The sequence below is a fragment of the Suncus etruscus genome, chromosome 12, assembly GCF_024139225.1.
Source record: "Suncus etruscus isolate mSunEtr1 chromosome 12, mSunEtr1.pri.cur, whole genome shotgun sequence".
Lineage (NCBI taxonomy): Eukaryota > Metazoa > Chordata > Mammalia > Eulipotyphla > Soricidae > Suncus > Suncus etruscus.
In genome coordinates this window covers 22,117,002-22,138,315 of record NC_064859.1, presented here as the reverse complement: position 1 = coordinate 22,138,315, position 21,314 = coordinate 22,117,002, and the positions used below count along the sequence as shown (strand labels likewise).

General features: G+C 50.5%; 1 protein-coding gene and 2 long non-coding RNA genes across 4 annotated transcripts in view; all 3 read right to left on the bottom strand.

Annotated features, from left to right (window-relative positions):
• Positions 1-21,314, bottom strand: part of SFXN5 (sideroflexin 5) — a 129,664-nt gene that overhangs the window by 5,866 nt on the left and 102,484 nt on the right. Inside the window, exons 12-13 of one of the 2 annotated variants that reach the window (XM_049785084.1) lie at positions 20,998-21,083; positions 14,499-14,616 (exon numbers count right to left, since the gene is read on the bottom strand). In XM_049785084.1, the coding sequence (XP_049641041.1) occupies positions 14,499-14,616; positions 20,998-21,083 (204 nt within the window). The remainder of the gene's footprint in view (positions 1-14,498; positions 14,617-20,997; positions 21,084-21,314) is intronic. The other variant, XM_049785086.1, reaches the window with a different exon arrangement.
• On the bottom strand, positions 590-1,894 carry LOC126024702 (uncharacterized). Its single transcript, XR_007500884.1, has 2 exons — positions 1,730-1,894; positions 590-1,690 (listed from the first exon to the last, which is right to left on the bottom strand). It is a non-coding gene; the product is annotated as an uncharacterized LOC126024702 (long non-coding RNA).
• LOC126024703 (uncharacterized) lies at positions 5,381-7,717 on the bottom strand. Its single transcript, XR_007500885.1, has 2 exons — positions 7,628-7,717; positions 5,381-6,917 (listed from the first exon to the last, which is right to left on the bottom strand). It is a non-coding gene; the product is annotated as an uncharacterized LOC126024703 (long non-coding RNA).

Here is a 21,314-nt window from a genome sequence, read left to right as displayed (position 1 = left end):
TCTAAATGCTTTTGAAAATGTTTAACCTAGTTAGACAAATTAGCAAAAATTTGTGCAAAACAATTTAGGTATTTAAAATATTCAATGTTTTTAAAAAACTGGAAAACTGTTCTTAGCTTTCAGCTGCAAAAACCAACAAAATATAACATCCCAGCAATCTTAGCATGAGGTGTAACATAACCCTTCGGGAAAGCTGTTAAACAGCTACTGAGGCATCCTGGGAAATAGCACTTCATTTATTCAAATGCACATATGTCAGGCTTTTGCACCATATGTCATTGCAAGCTATTTACAGTAATAATTAAATCTTAATCAACGTTTAACCTCTGTAAAATGTTTGAAGAATCCTAATCACCCTTCAGACTGCACTAATGAAGGAGAAATATATAAACATAAAAGGAAAATGATGCATAGATATCACGCTGGAAGAACAGTAATTGCAAAATTGTATTTCTTTTAAATATAATCAGTAAATGATGTAAAGTAAGCCAAGGAGTATTTTAAGTTAAGACATCTTGGATGTCAGAGGTGTGAGCAGCTAATTTTGTTCTGCTACCCATAACAGATGTAGCATATTTTATTTTAGTGCCATTATTAGCAACTTCCCATGCCGGCTTTCACTGAAGCACTAAGGCCCGCATTAAAATCCGAGGCTGCTCACCACCGCGGCGGAGGACACCAACCAGGGCCACGGCCTGCTTGGTGAACTCTCTGGCCTGAGGAAAGACCAGGGTCTCACTCTCCTCTAGTGGCTGTCACGGACCCAGATAGCACCCCAGCCTGACTCCCCACTGTGCTGAGGGCAGCAGGTAGGAGGGAGACTTGGGGAGAAGTAGAAAGGGAGAAGGCTGGGGGTGGACTGGGGGATGGTGAGGCCATAGGAACAGGGGCCTGGGAACAGAGCTGGCATTCACAGTCTTTTCTGTCATTTCAACTCAATCAGTCCTGAACTGGGCAAATTATTCTGGCTAACATAACAAGGCTGGGCCTCCAGAGATGGACAAGACCAACTAGTGCCCTCCAGAAGCTCCAAGTCTAGGGAAGTGATTACCAGAGCAGATAAACGCCAATGGAAACTGCTGGGAGGCCGAGTTATAATTTATTAGTGGAAGAGAAAGGAAGGAGGGCTTCTCAGAGAAGGAGGAGGTGGTGGGAGCAGGCCCAGAGGGAAATGGGGATTTTTAGCAAAGAGTAGGGGAAGGGAAAGGCTGGAGCTGGTCAGCAGGGACTGGCTTGGTGTGGGCCGAACTGGGAATGTGGAAGGATGTGGAACAGGGAGGCCACATAGAAGTGTCAGCATTTTATCCGAAGGTGATCTGAAGGGAGGATTCTGAGCGATCCAGTCTATTCTAGAAAGATCTCTCTGGTGTTGGTGGGTGCAGTGTGGACTGGAGGGTGGAGGGGATCCATGAATACCAGGTTGTGCCCCAGGATGCTGATGCTGCCAGTGGGGGCTGAGCTGCGTGCCTGGGGATCCTTCTCGGGCGAAACCCATGGGAGTTGATGACCAATTCCGTGGGGAGGTGAGAGGGAGGTGTTGAGAATGACTGTGTGTTGGATGACTCCTAATTCTAGCTCCAGAGCTGGGGTGGCTGGTGACGCCATCTGCAGAGGCAGGGAACAGGGACAGGGGACGAGGCTTGGGTAGCGTCCCAGGGGTCCTGCAGGTAGTCAGGACAGGCCTAAGCTTCTGGCACCGTAGGCAGGGCTCTGATGAGGCCCTCCCCACAAGTCCCCAAATGCAGGTACCTAACCAGGAAACAGGCAGCTCTGGGCTTGGGGACCAAGAGGCAGGGGCAAGTCCATGATGGGCAACTCAGGGGAACCAGCTCAGCAAGTTCCCTGGAGTGGGGCAAAGAAGGTGTCTTGGACACCAGAAAAAAAATTTCATTTCTTTTTTGGGGGGCATGTCCCGCAGCATTCAGGGATTACTCTTGGGTCTGTACTCAGAAATTATTCCTGGCAGGCTCAGGAACCATATGAGATTGAACCCGGGTCAGCCACATGCAAGGCAAACTCTCTCCCAGATGTACTATTGCTCTAGCCCATGGAAGCTATTTTCTAAATTGCCCCCAAAACTTTGGTCTTGGTGACGGATTAAGGTGGCCCACAGTCCAGGGCTCCTAGCCCCACCTCTTCCTCCACAAGCACAACTAAACAGACTCATAGAGAACCTTCTCGTGTCTCATGTGTTGTGATCATGGGGGCAGGTTCTCGCCACTAGGCAAGGGGAAGGGGCAGGCTGGGGTGGAGACCCCCCACAGGTCACCTCTCCGATTTTTCTTCACATGGGGGGCTGTGCTGTGCTGGGGAATCAGATGTGACTCAGGGTAGCTGGGAGCTAGTGGCAGAACTCTCTGGGAGTTCCTATGTTATCTCCTGCTCAGATCAGTCTGAGGCCTGGAGGGAAGGGGTGTATGCCCCTAGAGCTTCGGAGGGTGGAGGGTGGAGACTGCCAGCCCCAGAGAAGCAGCTGAAATCATTTATCAACCCTGGCAGACGGTGCCTTCCTTGAACTCCAGAACTGGGAAGATCCGTCCCTGCTGAGGACTGGCCTCCCCTCATGGCACAAGCATCTAAGGGGGTATCTGAAACCTCTTCCACTCATGACCCCTCTTCACGCCCACCCCCATAGATATACAAGATGGGTCTACACAGCAAACTAATAATAAACCATAAAGGGTTTTATTTTAAAACTTTAAAAGTCTCTGGGACAGGTAGGGGGAAACACACTGGTGGAGGGTGGGTGGGAGCTAGAATATGTGTAATGCACCAAACCACACCATAGACAGTATTGTGAACCATGGTGCCTAAAACACCCCCCTGCCCCATTTTCAAAAGTGATGTGACATCCTGCGAGATCAAGATCCAGGGTTGCCCTGGAGAGGTCCTGACTCTCCTTCACACCTTGTGCCCTGGATCCGACTGAGAGCAGCCCCCACATCTTGCAGCAGAGAACCCCAAACTGCAATTTGCAATCTTAGGTCAGAGACAGCCAACATCAGCACTAGGTCCCCTGGTCCCCTGGGGCCCACACCCAGCTGACCAGACTGAAAGAGCAACAGCCTTCTAGATGGCCGAAGAAGGGTTAACCCTGAGTTATTCTCTCTCTCTGCTCATCTCCCAGGGGGGACAGATTCAGGAATGCATTTGGGGCCACCCCTGCCTTTGCAGTAGCGCACACACCTGCAGCCATCGGCCAGCAGATAGTTGACATATTTAAACCTGGAGCTAAGGTGCCCAGACATAAACAGGAAACTGGATCCCAGGCCAGCGCCCCATTCTCAGGGGCTTTTACCTACTACAAAGCACTTCCTCCTCCTCGCCTTTCTTCTGTTGGCTTTTCGGCCTCCTTTTCAAAGGCACAGGGCTGGGGGCTGGGGTATTCATCCTGACCCTGTGACCCCATTCAAAGCTGCCTCCTGCTTCTGGCTGGGGGTCTGGGTCTTTGAGGGTCCACAGGTGATAGCGACATTGACACCCGGCCCAAAGCTCAGGCCACCACCTGGCTGACCTGTGAGCTTGAGGCCTGTCCCATGCTGGAACCAACTCTCTGGCAGGCAGCCCAAGAATAGCCTCTAATGTGGGCTGGTCAGGCCTGATGGTCACATCCACCCAGGCCCCATATTGGGGTGGGAGAGCTCTCAGAAGCAATAGGGGAATAAGGGTGATGGGCTGATATCTCTATACAGCAGAGGTTTTATACACTGAGCCAGGTCTCCAGCTATGGTTCTGGGCCCCCACAGCCTTCTCAGTGAAAGTCAGATCCTTGGGCCTTCTAGATTCTTCTCCAGACTTCTCATCCATGGCTGCTCTCCATTTTTACTACACTGTATGTCTTACCTCTGAGAATTGAGTCTAGCTTCCCAACTTCTCAGGCTGTTCTTTAAGGAAGCCCCTGGATATTTGTTGAGGGTCTGGGTGGCAGAGGGGAGCCTAGCAATGCTCAGGTGTTACTCCTAGTTCTGTACTCAGGAATCCCATGTGGCAGTACTTGGGGACCATATGTGGTGCCAAGGATTGAATCTGGGTTAGCTTCTTACAAGGCAAGTGCTCTACATGCTGTACTATCTCTCCAGCCCCTTGCCTTTCAGTTCTTCTCAGACGGTTCCCCTCAGCACCCTCTCACTGATTTTCTTCTCCATCCCTCCCTAGTGGCTGACTGACCTGGACTTCAACCAATTTAGAATCAGTAGCACAGCCCACAAGGAGCAACCAAGGCAACCATGCTGACAGAAGTTGTCTCAAGGGCTCAAGAGACAGAGATAGTTCAGGGGAAGGGCGCTCATACTTTACATCCTGGTTCAGTCCCTGCCACAACAGGGTCCTCTGAGTACTGCCAGGAATGACCCTGAGCACAGAGCCCTTAGCACTGCTGAATGTGGCCCTCCAAATCAATCAGTAAATAAATGGAATGTCAAAAGACTTCTAGGGTTACAGAGATAGTATAGTGGTCAAGGTTTTTGTCTTTCATGGAACCACCTAAAATTCTGCACACAGTTCCCTGAGCACCATCTGGAATGATTCCTGAACACAGCTGGGTGTGGTATCACAAAGGAAATTTAACACTCACTGAAGCTTCCTGAAAGCAGGAACACGGTGTGGTTTGTTCTCTCTTCCCTGTGCTTCAGCACCCAAAGAATGCTCAGATACACCCATCTAGAAGTTTTGCCCCTATGGGTATGCCTGATGAACCCCTTTCAACACCACTTTTGTCTGATGGCCTCACTGCCTCAGTCTTCCCTTGCTTGCAGTGGCAAGATTTCTTATCTCGTGGGTGCTGGAGATTATCCTGAAGGTACCCAGCTTGCCTAAGGCTGCGTAAGATATGTGGGCAAGCAAAACCTCGGGCTGGGATTGTGCCCAGGGTCCCACAAATTGATGCTTTGCATGGCCTCAACCAGACACACCCAAGCCTGCTCCCTCTCTGAGATTGGCGAGGGGTTCCAGAAGGTTCTAGGAAGGAGAAACAGACTGGGATGTGGCCTGCTGAGGCCCATCATCAGGGCGGATTGTGCGTATTCCTTGTATGTGATTATGTGGGGGCCTGTGTGCGCACACAGGTTGGGTGTGTGTGGGAAACAGGCAACATGACAGGTGGCGTTGGCGTGCCGGGGCTCGGAGCGGCTTTGCCATTCCCATCCATCCCTCCTGGGGGGTCCTGTGGGCAAACTCCAAGAAAGCAGCGGGCGGGGAGGCGGCAGATTTCTTGATGGCAAAAATAGCCCACTTTGGAGTTCAGTGGGGACTGATGAAACCAGTAAATGAGAAAAACCCCAAACAAACATCTCCAAGCAAAGGACTGGGCTGGACTGGCGTTGAGAGGGGAGAGGGCTCATGTTCTCAGTGGCTGTCAATGCCTAGGAATCTGGAAGAACACCCACCCTCTGACTTGACCTTTGGACCCATATCCCTCCAGGAAGAATGGGAGAAACAGGAGTAAAAGTCCAGGGAATCTGGGTGAGCTAAAATCCATATAGAGTTTATTCTCAGCCTTAGGGAGGAAGAAAGCACAGTCATTCAGATGAGAAAAATGGGATCACTGGAAGCACAGGTCACCCCGTACACACAGGTGAGAGCAAACATCCCAGTAGGACTGTTAAGTGAGTACTTCTGGACAAGGGGCTGTTTTTAGAATAACTTGATTCTTGGAGAAGTCTGGGAAAGTCACTTGCTCCTGGGGGAATCATAGCTCTCATCCTCAGGGAGAATAATGGAGAGAGATCCATTGGGGTATCTACCTAATTTTCCATGCAGGAAAAGGGTGCATCTTTGTTTCTGCAGGTGGGAAGGGGGAACATAAAGGGAGAGGAGATAGGAGTGAGGAAGGAAGAGACTCAGCTGGACTATCTCTTTACAATACTGTAGGACCCCTCAGGCCTGTAAATGGTGCCAGGACCTGAGCAGGACCTTCACCCCTAGCCCAGAAATTCCAGTTAGTGCCTTAGTGCCTTGGTGTGTTGAGGCTAGGCTGAGGGGAAGGGTCCAGGAGGAGGATGGGGGGCTGGCCCTGTGATTGCTTTTCTTTTAGTCAGGTAGAATCTGGAAGGATAGAAGGAGGGAGGAGGCAGGGAGGTCAAAGGGCAGAGGCCAGCACACCACAACAGCAGGGCAGGCAGACAGCAAACTGGCCAAACAGGAAACGACCTTTCCTGTGATGAACCTGACTTCAGAGCTGGTGGGGAAGCAGGGTGGGGGGTGTCCTCAAGATGCTGCCAGGGTCCCTCCCCCTCCTGCCTCTGTCCTGTGACCCTGCCCACTGCTGGGGTGAGGGAGGGACAGGAGGTAACTCCTGAGCAAGGTGAGACTGCCCATTAGTCATTTAGTAACCCACATGCGGGTATCTGGAGTCTCATCACAGAGGTGACTCTCCAGGGATGTTCTATGCCACAGACAAGGCCCTGAGGTCAGCACTGGACCAAAGGTCATGCTTAGCTCCAGAGTCTAGAGCCAGGCCTGGTCTCTGGCTCCACTCACCAGTGCCTGGATGGGCCAAACCAGAAGAAACTGAAGTTCAACACCTTTTTTTCATGACGGGAAGCTGAGGTCTTCAGGGTTAAGACCAAGGCTGTGAAGCGAGGGATTCTGGCAGCCAGAGAGGAGGATGGCAGGCCTGGGAGACACAGGCAGCCTCCACTCTGACCCCACCTAAGGACAGGGCAGAGCCCCGTTACCCCAAAGGTCCCCCCAAGCCTCACTTATCTATAGAAAAGCCCACCTTTTCCTGTGGATGCATTTCAGCCTCACCAAATCAGCTAATCATTGACAGTTGGTGAAGAGGAGATTTCACTTTTTCCTCCTGTTAAACTGCTCCTAATTAGTTCCCTGTCACCACGGCTGGCTCGCCCGCTGCAGCCCGTTCACGCAGTAATCCCGCTGCACTGAGCCTCATTAACCTTTTGCTCCTCTCCTGCCGCCTGCCAACAAGATGAAGACAAAAACAGATTGTGGAACAATGGATCCTGCCTGTGTGCGGCCCACTCCCCAGCCCCCGAGCTCTCAGGGGAATAGTGGGGAAAGAGAGGGGACCTGGGGGGGGGCTGCCCCAGGAGGAATCAAGGAAGGGAAAAAGAGGCACAAAAGAAGAGAAGACAGGAGCCGGCAGGGGCCCAGAAAGGGGTCTTGGCCAAGGCCCTGCTTCTTGCTCTGTGAGATGAGTTTCATTAACCAGCACTGGAAGTGCTCCCAGGTGGGGGACACAGGCTGTCAGAGTGGAGGGGTGGGGGGCTTCTCACCCCGAGCCCAGCCTCCTCTAGCAGCCAAGCTCATGGGTGCAGAGACCCTGACATCTCCCGGAAGGACCCCTGGGGTGTTTGAGTGTGTATAGAGGCGCATCATTGTGTGCGAGTGTGTGTATACACACCATGTGTGAACATGCAAGTGTCTGTGTGCACAAGTTTTGTAAGTATGCGTGCGCACAAATGTATGTGAATCTGAAACCGAATCTACGTGTATGAGTATGCCTGTGTACAAGTGTCAAGAGCACACAGGTGTGTACTAGTAATCGGTGGATTATGCACAGGTGTTTCGGTGAGGGCATTGATGACCCTATCAGAGTGCAGACAGCGAGTTTCCAGAGAAAATGGGTCCAGAAAGACCACACCTCTGGGCAGTTCTCCTGACCTACCTGAGTCTCTGGCATGCTTGAACTCCCCTCTCTGCTTTGATTTCTCTATTGACATTTCTGGTTTCTTCTATTTTTGTCCACCTCCCCTCTATAGAACACAGGATCCCTGATAGATGGCATGCCCACCCCCCCCCACCAATTCTAAGAACAGAAAAGTACTCTAGTCTTTAGGGATGGAAGCATATCCTGCTGCTCTTAGGCTGTTCTCCCCCATATAAAGCTTGGCTGTACCACCACCTTAACCTGCAGGTCAGAGTCCCCCAGAATAGAACCCTCACTTCCTGATCCCTTGTTTTCATATCCCAGTGCCTAAGCCCAGTGCCAAGGCTGGTCCATTAGGTAGCCCCAACCCTCTGTTGTAGGTTTGAGGACAAAGATAAACACTTCCTTGGGAGGTCCCAAAGAGCATGGGCATAGATTTCCCTCAGTGGTTAACGTTGGGATGAAGGTGATGGAATGTTCCTATTGATAAGTAGCTCACTGGAGGCTGTGACAGGCCTTATAATTTGATAGTGGACTGGGAAAAATTCTAGAGTCTTTTTCTCCACCCCGATCAATTTGAACTTTGGGCACTGAATGTGCCTTTTTCCCCTTCTGTAAATGAGGTAACAGTCTTGGTAACTGCCTCAGAATTGCCATGTTCAGGACCCTCATTTTTACACTACAGTCAACCAAGACCCTCGACATAGCTGAACCCAGGAGTCCTGCAGAGGCTGCATCTCCCCAAGGCGGTGTGTCCTCTCTATCCTCGTGCCCTTGTACACACACACACACACACACACACACACACACACACACACACACACACCTCATGGCCAATGCTACTTCCTTCGCCTTTTCCAATGGTTTCTTGTCCTGAACCTCACTTTGGGAACAAAGAAGGGGAAAATCATGGCTCCTGGGTACCCCATCAAGTATGGATCATTTGTTATTGTTGTTGTTTATTTATGGTCATTCCTGGTGGGGTTCAGGGGACCATATGTAATGCTAGGACTCAAACAGCAAGCAAGGGACACAAACAAGGCAAGCACCTCCCCCACTGTACTTTCTTTCTAAGAGGAAATCTCACACTAGGGGTGGAGTGTTTTTTGTTTGTTCGTTTGTTTTTATTCTTTTTTTTTCTGGGTGTGGTGCTAGGGAATCACACAGTGCCCAGCATGGAGCTTAGGCAGTGGCTCTGGTACAAGGCATGTGCTCAGCACACTGAGCTCTTGCTCTAGGTCTAGAGGGAAAATGGTTGAGGGGAAATGTTTTATGTGGGCTCTCCATGGGGCTTGGCACTTTTCTATTCTCTTTGTGTCTCCTCACCTCAAAAGGTCCTTCCTGGGGCCGGGTAGGTGGCGCTGGAGATAAGGTGTCTGCCTTGCAAGTGCTAGCCAAGGAAGGACCGTGGTTCGATCCCCCGGCGTCCCATATGGTCCCCCCAAGCCAGGGGCGATTTCTGAGCACATAGCCAGGAGTAACCCCTGAGCGTCAAACGGGTGTGGCCCAAAAACCAAAAAAAAAAAAAAAAAGGTCCTTCCTGAACCCTCCCCTACCAAACCCCAGTGTCCATGAACCCTCTCAGCTAGTTCTCCCCACTGGGAGATTTCTTGACAACTGTTCTTCCTTCCATACTGACTGTGACTGATATCATTCCTGGGTTTCAGATCTCCCAAGCACCAAAAAGTCCATATCTCCAGAGCTAGCCACAAACACACACAGATACACAGACACACAGACACAAACACACATCCCTGTTGTTCAACACACATCCCTGTTGACTTTAAGGGCTTCAGGAGGACTTGATACAAGGCAAGCAGAAGTCTTTCTGCATGCTGCTATTAGAGTTATTAGCAATTTCAATTTAAACTTTAGCACCACTTTAATAAGCAGTAATAAAACTCATTTGAAAAGAACAGAGCAAACTCCCTCCTTGGAACTGAGGCGGGAATTGTACCTAGTGGGTTGGAAACCCTACACCAGTTATCCTGCTAGGAGTGAGCTGAACTAGGTTGGAGTCAGCTCCTGAACTCCATTTCCAAGCCCCTTAATTAATTCATTAGTGCACCAGCGATTACTCCTGTTGACAACCTTGGTGGCTCTTGGCAAGGTTGGGTCAGCTCAAGCAAGTCCAGACTTATTGTGGCAAGTCCCACTGGTTTCTGGGAGTGAGACTTGATCCCCGGACAGCAGAAGCAGCACTTCGTTAGAGAATTAATTGGGAGGATGAGTGGGAGAAAGGGGTCCTTTGGAGACAGATTGAGGAGCCTGGATTCTGACATAAGCCTGAGAGGACAGGGAAGCTCTCTGCAGCTAGAGCTGAAGACTGAAGCAGGCTGGTTTGGTGGCCCCCTTCCCTTGTTTGCCCCAGGGGAAGACTCCCACCCAACACAGGAGCCTCACCTCTGTGATCTTCCTCCAATAACTTGAGAGGTTACTTCTCCTTGACCTGAAAGGAGTCAACTGCGGCTGTTCCTCTAAGACCCTCAGTCTTCAGTCCTGAGACTGGTCACACATTTTCACCTCCCTCCTCTTCCTCCTTGATACCTTCTCCCCACCTTTTCTGCAGTTGACCCTGAATTAGCATTGATCCGGCAGTCACTGACTCAGAAGGACTCAGCTGCTCCAAACACTGTATTTGCCTTGCCTTTTTGAGAAACTTTGCCTCTCCCACTCAGCTAAGATTTGGGGTTCTTAACTGCAACTTCTAACATCTTATCAGTCTTCCTACTTCCCTGTCCTTGCTCCATTGAGCAAGGCTCCTCCAGGAGCTGATCCCCAACACCTGGCACACCCACCATTGTGGTCCTTCCTGGTGGTCCTCCCCACACCAACCCCTCTGCTAGTTTCTGGAGTACCTGCCAGGTCTCCCTGACATCCTCACTCAATCTTTCCTTTTCAACCCTTTTGAATTTCCTGAACCTTCTTTGTAGTCCTCACACCTCTGACTTATACCCATTCTTCTTTTTTTAAATACTTCATTTAAACATCATTATTACAATATTGTTTATGACTGAGTTTCAGCTGTACAATGTACACTCTTCACCAATGCACATTTCCCATCACCAATGTTCGGGTTTCCCTCATGCTTGAACCTGAGTGGGTGGGGCACCAGCCTTGCGTGTAGCTCACCTGATTCTTTCCCAGGCACTACATATGGCTCCTGAGCAATGCTAGGACCCTGAGACAGGAGCAGGGAGTAGAGCCTGTCTACTGGGTGAGGTCTTTCTGAGAGAAAAGCTAAAATGATCCCTTCCCTATTCCCCTCTTTCCACTCCTGGGTCATGAGAACACAGAAGCCATAGAACAAAGTTCCCCACCTCCCTGCCACACCCAGACACTAACTGCCTCTTCCCCCGGGTTTGGAAAAATCTCTGAGCTCTGTGGAACCCCTGCACAGCCTTTGCTCACCAGATACCCCTCTATGTATCTTCCTTAGCCTTCACTATGCATTCACAGAATCCCACCCACTCACCCATTTAATGGGCATCATGAAAGAATCATTAAATAAAAGCCTTTTTTGCGGGGGAGCCACACCCGGTGGTGCTCAGGAGTTACTCCTGGCTCTGTACTCAGAAATTGCTCCTCGCAGGCAAGAGGGACCATATGGAATGCTGGAATTCGAACCAACATAGGTCCTGGACGACCGCTTGTAAGGCAAACACCCTACCACTGTGCTATCTCTCTGGCCTCTAAAAGCCTCTTGATCTCACATCCTGATCTAGCTACAGGTCTCTGTTTCTCCATGTTTCCTTTGGAGCTAATTCTATGGTCTGAGGTGGTTCTGTACCCCGTTTCTTCACACCTCAGGATGGGTTTGCCAACACCAAGATGCAGTGGACATTCTTCACCCTCACTCTGGGCCCTTAGGAGCCCTATCCTTTGATGCCCCAACCCAATTCTTCTTGGTTCTGGATTTAGCTTGACTGACCCTTTCCCTGACAGGCTCTTGATTGACCCTCAGACATCCCTATTGCCTGACCTGCATCTCCATTCTTCCAGCCCAAATCCTCCCTGATCCTCCCTCCCAGATCCCGTGCCAGAGTCCCTTTCCCCAGGGGGCCCTCCATACACACAGAGATTCCTCATAATCCATGTGGCTTTCATTTTGGGGTGACAGTGCTCAGAGGCTACTACTCTCAGTTCCATGCTTGGGTGGTCACTAGGCTGTCTGGGACCATGCACTCAGCCCATTGTGCTCTGTCTCTGTCACCCACACATGACTTCCAAATCAACAGTTATCCCTCAAACTGGCCTCCATGTGTCTCCCTCCTGAGATGGACCCTGCACCTGCCTGGCTGCTCAAAGCTGGGAGCAGGGCAGCCTCTGCACCCACTCAACCTGAGCCACCTGCATTAGGCATCATATTCTGGCTAAATTTCTGAGCTGCCTCCCATAGGGGCACTTGCCCACTGCAGTAGCAAGGCCCAAGCTGCCTCCTTTCCCATAGACCTACCCCATGGGTCTCTCCTCTAGATCTCCAGTTAGGGGGATCATGAAAAACCAGGGTGATGCTCTGCACAGCCCCTCTCATAAAAATGATCTCGGTACCCTCTGACCCAGCCCCACTTTCCTGGTGCACTCCATCTTGGTCACTATGCTTGGAATGTAGGCTTCCCTCAGTTTTTAGAATGCAGGTAGCATACTGCATACCACAGAACCTTCATACCAGGTGTGCCCCCACTGACAGGCAAATATGGCTCCAGTTTGGGTTGTGTCATCTCCTCTCATTGGCAGCTGCCTGCTAACCTCCCATCCTAATGCACCTCACTTGCACCTCACTGTTACCTAATGGGGCTCCACTGGGATAAACAAGGAGTAGACTCTCAGGAATCCCAGAGACCAGAACCTGTCCCTGTTTCATTCATAATCTAAAACCCAGGGCTGGGCCCAGTGTTAAGGAGTGAGCACTGAAGAAACATTTCTTAGGGAGGGAGACAACACAATGGACTGAGCTCATGCAGGAGGTCCAGGTTTGATCCATGGCATTGCATGGACCAGCACTAACTATATGAGCACTGCTGGAAATGACCCCCATACATAGAACTAGGAGGAACCTGTAGGCACAGCCAGGTATGGCCCCAAAATCAAGGAAATAAAACTTTTAAAAACTGAATCACCCCCCCCCCAGTTGAATCACCATAAAATACATAGTTATTCATGATTGAGTTTCGGGTGTATAATGTTACAACACCCATCCCTTCATCAGTGTCTGCTTTCCTCCACCAATGTCCCCAGTTTCCCTTCTGCCCCCAGCCTGCCTCTATGGCAGACATTCTTTTCTTTTTCTTTCTCCTTTTAGATACCGTGACTTACAATACCGTTAATGATGGGGATCATGCATATCACTTTACCTCCTTTCACAGTCCTAGTCCTAAGTGACCGCTTCCTTTTTATCACTGTCATAGTGATAGATATATGCTAGACATAGTGATATATATAGAGCTCTTCCCTGGTCTAGCCCCCTTCTCTGCAATGGCATCCAAGTGCCCAAAAATAAATTTTTTAAGAAGTATTTCTTAGGGGCCGGAGAGATAGCACAGTGGTGTTTGCCTTGCAAGCAACCGATCCAGGATCTAAGGTGGTTGGTTCGAATTCTGGCATCCCATATGGTCCCCCGTGCCTGCCAGGGGCTATTTCTGAGCAGATAGCCAGTAGTAACCCCTGAGTGCCACGAGTATGGCCCAAAAACCGAAAAAAAAAAAAAAAGAAGTATTTCTTGGGGCTGGTGACGAGGTGCTAGAGGTAAGGTGTCTGCCTTGCAAGCGAAGGCAGGAAGGACCAAGGAAGGACCGCGGTTCAGTCCCCCAGCGTCCCATATGGTACCCCAAGCCAGGGGCAATTTCTGAGAGCTTAGCCAGGAGTAACCCCTGAGCATCAAATGGGTGTGGCCCGAAAAACCAAAAAAAAAAAAAAAAAAAGAAGTATTTCTTGGGGCAGGAGTGATAGCACAGTGGTAGGGTGTTTGCTTTGCACGCGGCCAAGCTGGGACGAACCTGGGTTTAATTCATGGCATCCCATATGGTTCCCTGAGCCTGCCAGAAGTGAAAAAAAAGAAAAGAAGTATTTCTTGGGGCAGGAGTGATAGCACAGTGGTAGGGTGTTTGCTTTGCAAGCAGCCAAGCTGGGACGAACCTGGGTTTAATTCATGGCATCCCATATGGTTCCCTGAGCCTGCCAGGAGTGATTTCTGAGCACAGAGCCAGGGGTAGCCCTTGAGTGCTGCTGGGTATGACCCCTCAAAAAAAAAAAAAAAAGAAAGAAAGAAAGAAAAGAAAAGAAAAAAGAAGTATTTCTTAACTATAAGAAAAACCAGGGGCCAGAGCTATAGTACAGTGGGCAGGGCCTTTGCCTTGCACATGGCCAACCTATATTTCATCTCTGGCATCCCAAAAGGTCCACCAAGCATACCAGGAGCGATTTCTGAGAGCAGAACCAGGAGTAATCTCTGAGTGCCACCAGGTATGGCCCAGAAACAAACAAACAACAAACAAGAAAATAAAATTATATAGTTTGTCATGCATGATGAATTTGGAGTGTATCGTGCTGAGAGAAGTCAGTCAGAAGGAAAGGGACTGACACAGAATGATTGCCAGAATGATTGCTCCTATATGTGAGGTATAAAGAAGCTTAACAAGGGAATAATAAATGGTCAAAGGCAACAGAACATGAGATCTACTCTACAGAACTGTGTACAGGGGGACATAGGGCGCGTACTCTGAGACAATGGAGGGGAGTGTATTCTGGTGGAGGGTGTGGGGTTGGAACACTGCATGCATAAAACCTTACCATGAACAATATTGTAAACCAAGTGCTTAAACATTTAAAACAAAATAAGCAAATTGATAAGACTTTAAACAAGCCCCACCTTAAGACTTCCACTACTGACCTCTGACATCTGCGGGAAGAGGCTGATGGCCAGTGGCAGGGCCAGGCCAAAAGCTGCCAGGCACACGAGGCTTTGCACAGGGAGAAGCAGCCGGGGCCGTGCTTGCAGGAGAGCTGTCCTGTGCAGAGAGAAGGAAGGAGACCATGAGGCCTGATGGGTTTTGGGCATTTTAGTGGGGGGTGCTTTTAGGGGACCTGCTGAAGGTACCCCTCCTCTCAAGTCCTGTAGAAAGAAGTCACGGACTAGTATAACAACCATGAACTATAAATGGGCACCACTCCTAGGGTTTGAGGCCACCAAAGCTTAGTGCTGTGAGGGAAGCCACACGTCAGGGAAATAATAGGCTGTAGGCTCCCTGTTTCTGGGGGGACATGCCGGAGAGTGAGATCACTCACCTCAAAGGCAGCACATAATGAAATTGTGAACCAACCCCCTAGCAGAGATGTCAAGTGCAGACAAGCACATGATCAAACACATGCACACACTGAGAGCAGAACCAGGGGTAACCTCTGAGAGAGACACTGCACACACCATCACAAGGACATGTAAAACATGTCCAGAGAGCATGCATGCACTCGGCAGAGAGGCAGCATCCACTCCTCAGTATGGAAACAGAACACACTCAGGATCCAGAAGACATCTCAAGAGACTGAGCATAATTCACTTTGTATGTGGGAAATCTAGAATTCATCTCAAACACCACATAGTCCCCTGAGGAAAAGCTGGGAATGAAAGCTGAGCACTGAGCTTGGAGTAGCCATAGAGCACTGTAAGAAGAGGAAGAGGAGAAGGGGAAGAAGAAGAAGGTGTAAAGAAGCAGCTATTCCAGTGTCTACCTGGTCAATTCCATCCACGAGCTATGCTGAGGCCACACTTAACTAAGTCAAGGCCAGATCTGCAGGATGCAGGAGACAGGACTGCTGCTTAGAAACCTGGCAAGTGTCTTATCCCCATGCTACTCCTGCCATCCAGCCCCTTTACCAGCATATTTCAGTCGGTGTCCACTCACCAAGGACAGCTTTGTTGGTAGATTTCTGGGCAGGAGAGTCGATGAAAGACCTTTCTCCTTTAGGGGCTGCATGCAGCCTATCTGGGTTTAATCCCTAGTATCCCATATGGTCCCCTGTGCTTGCCAGGTATGATTCCTGAGCGCAGAGCCAGGAGTAACCTCTGAGTGCTACCAGGTGTGGCCAAAAACCAAAAATTAAATGAAATCAAAATAAATAAAAAAGAAAGACCTTTGGGGCTGGAGAGATAGCATGGAGGTAATGCATTTGCTTTGCATGCAGAAGGTCAGTGGTTCGAATCCTGTCATCCCATAAAGTCCTCCAGGACTCCTGCCAGGAGTGATTTCTGAGCATAGAGCCAGAAGTAACCTCTGAGTGTTGCCAGGTGTGACCCAAAAACTGAAAACCAAAAACCATAACCATCCAGCAAGTACACCTGCGGTTCTGAGGTCCTAAGGGTCACCTCTGGAAGGAAGGTGGGCCAGTGGCAATCCTTGGGTCACTCCTGGGGAAACCCTGGCAGCCCCCTTTACCAGACTAAGACCTTATTTCCCCAGCAGGGGGACTGGGAGAAGCCCTTCCTCCACTTCCAAGCTCCCAACTCAGGAGACACTGTGGAGCCCCCCAAGGCCCAGCCAGGGAGAGGGAACACAGCCAGCCGGGTAGGGAGGAGGGGAGGGAACTGACAGGGAGGGAAGGGGAAGGCAGCTGGGGGAGTTAAAATATGCAGATGGAGAGATGTGCGAATGTCTGGGAGAAAGGAAAGACCCGGATCCCAGGGAACGGGAGGCTGAGGCTGGGATCGAGGCTGGGGTCGGTTTCGGGAACCTCGGTGGAGGAGGGTGTGGTCTGCACCCCAGTCCAGCCGCTACCCAGCCTGGGAGCCCCAGAAGTTGGCAGAAATTGGCTGGAGGATCTGGGGGAGATGGAGAGGGCAGAGTTTCTAAAACTAGCATCTGCACCAGTGTCTGATGGGGGTGGGGAGCAACTGGGGGCAGATGTTCCAGCTCTGGGGATCAGAGAGACCAGAAAGTAGGTAGGGCACTTGTTTTGCACAATGGGTTGTCCTGCCACCTAGATGGAAGCCCCCACACCCAGCAACACTGGGAATGACCCTTGAACACAGTTCTAGGAATAAACTCTAAGCCCTGCTGGGAATGTCCTACCCACCAAAAAATAAAACCAGTTTTGAGAGCTGGCCTGATGGCTCAGAGGACAGAGTGCACACTACTGGGTTCAATCCAGCAAGGTCCCATCCCAGAGCTGTGGCTGGAAGCAACCCCTGAGCATCACTGGGTGTGGTCCCCAAACCAAAATATAGAAAGAAATGAAAACAGCTGCAGTAAAGTTGGGGCATGGGCCTAGGCCAGAGGCAAGCTACCTCTGCAGAGCAGAAGGGGAAGGGGTTGGAGCGCAGGCCTGGGTGCCAAAGGCAGGCACCCTGGGGAACCGGGTCAGGGCGTTGAGGATGGAAGAATCTCTGCTGCACTTGGGCCCTTTTTCTTTTAGTCTCAAAGAAGGGGCTCCACGGTGCTCAGCCCAGACAAACTGAGGCCAGAGTGTGCCCGCGGCCTCCACACAACAGCTTGCCTCCCCAGAGCCCCGCATTCCCTCAGCACTTGGAGCTCGGCTTACTTTGCGCTCCATTAATTTGCAAGTAGGCTGCTTTGTAAGTGTTCTTTTGTCTTGTTTCCCCGGGTTGTCCGGTCCCCCTCACCCAACCTAGAGTGGGGGCTGCCTTTGCTATCAGCCCTCTCTGCAGAGGTCTTGCCACAGGCACCTCAGCCCAGAACCGCTAGGGGTGTGAGCCGGTTCAGGGACCCCTTGCAAAGAGCTAGAGGATCTGCGACAGGGGTGAATTGCAAGGTCCCAGAGACTCAGGGAGAGCAGGCCTGGTAGTGAATCTGGAGGTGAGACAGGCTGAGGACGCTTCCTCCAACAGCCAGTCCTGAAAGTGAGGTGGTGGGGTGGATGGGAACTCAGTGCCTCATTTTCCTACTGAAGACTCAATTGGTGGGTGCCAACCCACCCAGTCTAGCCTCACTGCCCCCCACCCCACCCCCAGGCTCAGAGAGCATGTGCAGGACCCTACTAATCTTTCATTTGGGGGGGGGTTAGACCATACCTAGTATTGCTCAGGGCTTACTCTTGATTCTGAGCTCAGGGGTCACTCCTGTGGGGCTCAGAGGAGCATATGGGGTGCTGGGGATTGAACCCGGGTAAGCCATGTAAACCTGCTGCACATTTTTTTTTTTTTTTTGGTTTTTGGGTCATACCTGGCAGTGCTCAGGGGTTCCTCTTGGCTCTATGCTCCTGGCAGGCTCGGGGGACCATATGGAATGTCAGGATTTGAACCACTGACCTTCTGCATGTAAGGCAAACGCCTTACCTCCATGCTATCTCTCTGGCCCCAACCTGCTGTGCTATTGCTTTGGCTCAGATTCATATTGATATTTGAGTGGAAGCCAAGCAAGACTGTCCATGTGGCCACCCCAGGGAAAGGAAGGGCTGACCTGTCCCTGTCTGCCTGCAAAGTGAAGTCAGACACTGCACAGATACCAGTCCAAGGAGCAGGACTCTCCCCATCACCCTGTGATATGATTTTGTGCAAACCCTACCTGGAGGCTAGGGGAGGCATCAAAAACCATGATTTCCCCCAGCTAGCTCCAGACTCAAGATCCAGAAGCCTAGAAGACAAGCCCTGTCTTCTGCACTGTCCTATGGCCCATAGGTGTCCCTGCTGACCCAAGCTTGGGAGCAGTCAGAGGACAGAAAGAGCTGCTTACAGGAGGAGGGTCAGGGTCTAGAGCAGAATTTCTCAGCAAGGATATTCCAATGAGGCCACAAGTGAAAGATCATCTGTGACATGAAACTGGAGGAGGAGGGGTGGGAATGGAGGCTCCAGAAGGAAATAAGGTGGGAAAGAGCCACAGGTTGAGAAAGTCTGACCCAGAGAATTACAGAGTCATTCTTCCAGGACATGCAGATTTTGAAACTGTTCTCTGAGATGAACTTTCTTTTTGGGTGGGAAAAAGGGTCTAGGCTGCACCCCAGAGTGCCCAGGGCCTATTTACTCCTTTACTCCTGGTTCTGTGCTCAGGAATCACTCCCAGCAGTGCTCATGGTACCATACATCTATTGTGTCTGGGACGAATCAGGGATTGATTGGCTGCATGCAAGACAAGTGCTTGGCTCTCGCAGGCCTTTCTAGATAAAGTCTTTTAAGTCTCTGCAGGAGATCCTGCAGAGATTCTGCCCCCAGTGTCAGTGTGACCCTGCTACTCTCCAGATCATACCCAGGATTACCTGTGTCCCTTACTCTGTCCTGGGTGAAGTTCATGCTTATCTCCCTCATCAAGCTTCATGGGGCCCAACTCCCCAATCTGCTCCTCTATATCTGCCTAAGGCAGGTCTTGAGACATGTCAGTTACATGGTACCAGAAGACCCAGGACCAGCCCGGGTTGTTGTGAGAATCAAGACCAAGGACACAGAGCTCAGCCACTCATGGCCTTGGCATTTCTTTTGTTTGTTTTTGGGCCATACCCGTGAACACTCAGGGCTTACTCCTAACTGCACTCAGGGATCACTGCTGCTGGGGAGAGGGCCAAATAGGATGCCTCACGAGAAATTTAAGTCACAACATGCAAGTAAAGTGTCCTACCCACTGTGCTATCTCACCAGCCTACTATTTCTGGATGGGGGACAAGGACAAACAGATGATGTAATGAACCTCTGATCGCCTTTCCTCATCTGAACATGGGGACATACATAAGTCTAGAGCTCACAGTACTACTGAGAGGGTCCCATGTCCATTCAAGCCGCAGACATGAAGCCCCTCCCTTGTGCAAGATTGCTTCATGTGGCTCAGCAAAGGTATGGGCAGGACTCTCTTCCTTCAGAGTTAACTTTAGTGGAGGAGGCCGGTACTTCATTTTACAGCATAACCATTGTGGATTTTATGCCAGTTTGTTTTGTTTTGTCTTTCTGAGTCACACCCAGATGTGCTCAGTGTTAACTCCAGACTCTGTGGTCAGGGATAGCTCCAGTTAGGCTTGGAGAACCATATAAGGTGCCAAGGATTGCACCCTGGTCATTAACATACAAGGCAAGTGCCTTACCTACTGTACTATCTCTCCAGCTCCTCCTATTTTTCAAAAAAAGGTGGGGTACAACTATTATGTAAATCTTAAAAAATTATGCCATTTTTTGGGTGGAGCAATAGCACAGCAGTAGGGCTGTTTGCCTTGCACGCTGCCAAGCTGGGATGGACCGGGGTTCAATTCCCAGCATTTCATATGGTCCCCTGAACCGACCAGGAGTGATTTCTGAGCGCAAAGCCTGGAGTAACCCCTGAGTGCTACTGAGTATGGCAATAAACAAACAAACAAATAAATGAAAAGAAAAGCCAACATGATTTAAAATCAGGGTGTGATGATTATATAGAGAAATACAGACACTAAATAATTTAAGAATCTTAGATATTGAGAAGTGCTATGAATCAAAATCAGAGTGCGGGGATTGAGAGAGAGAGCTCATGCGCCATGCACGTGCTGGTCCCTGAGTTCAATCCCTGACATTATATGGCCCCTGAACCCCCTGGACACCCCAAAGCACTGTTGGGCATGACCCTAGTACTCCCTGAGTGTGGCCCCAGGCCCCAGATAGATTTCCCCAACCCTAGCTGATTGAGGTGCCTTTTTTCCAGGTTGGTTCATTGTTGCTGCCCACTTACAAGTTTCCTGATTCCTTGCTCTCCTCTTGAACACCCTAGTCTTCTAGTTGCCTCCAGACTTTGTGAAGATTGCCCTGATTGCTCCCTTCTCTGCTCTGCCATTCCTTTAGCAGCACTTCTACCTCACCATCCAGTTTCACCTTTGAGAATGAAACCCCACACTGCCACATATCTAGCAGGGCTCCTATACTCCCATACCAGTCAGGACAGATCCCTGGGCAGGGGATCAGCACTATTCTACTGGATAAGCAGAGACACTGAGTGAGGCCCACCTGCCTCCTAGGGTTCCATCTTTCTGTTACCATCCTCAGACTGGCTTGTCAGTAGGGGGGCAGCACTGTGCACACAAACACACATAGAGATATACTCACACAGGTGTACAAACATAACAGATACACAAAAACACACAAGTACACAAAAGCACACATACATACATAGACACAAAAGGAACAAACAGACACACACAAATGTACACAGATACAAGCAGATGCATAGACACAAACTGATGCACAGACATCCACAGGTGCATACAGATATGCACCACAAACATGTCCATTCACACACAGCACCCCAGAACTACTTGCCTCTAGGGTCAGGGTGAACCTTATCCCCCAGAACAGCCTCTCCAGCACCCACAAAGGCTCCCACACAGCCAAGTGTATGGTTCTCGTGAAATATGCTGCCACCTCTGCCTGGGGTCTGAACTCTGCCCCTTCCCTTTGCTGCCCAACACCCTGTCCCCGTGTTCCCCCAACTCACTTCTCCAGCATGGACATGACGATCGGGGGTAGCACCAGGATGGGCATGGGGAGGACCACACGTGTCAGCGCCGTCTCCAGCAGGGCCTGGAGTAACAGAGGCTGTGGTGAGTGGGGAGTGTTCAGGCAGTAGCAGCTCCCCGAAGTGTGTGTGGCGCTGCTGCTGGGCACATCCGGGAGTGGAATGATTCATGGAGTCGCTTTTGAGTGTGGATTCCAAAGCCAGCCCATCTTTCTTTCACACAGGTTCGAAAAGTGCAGCTCTCACTAGCTGCAGAATGGCCCAGAAGTGCAGGGTAAGGGAGGAGGCGGCTGGGG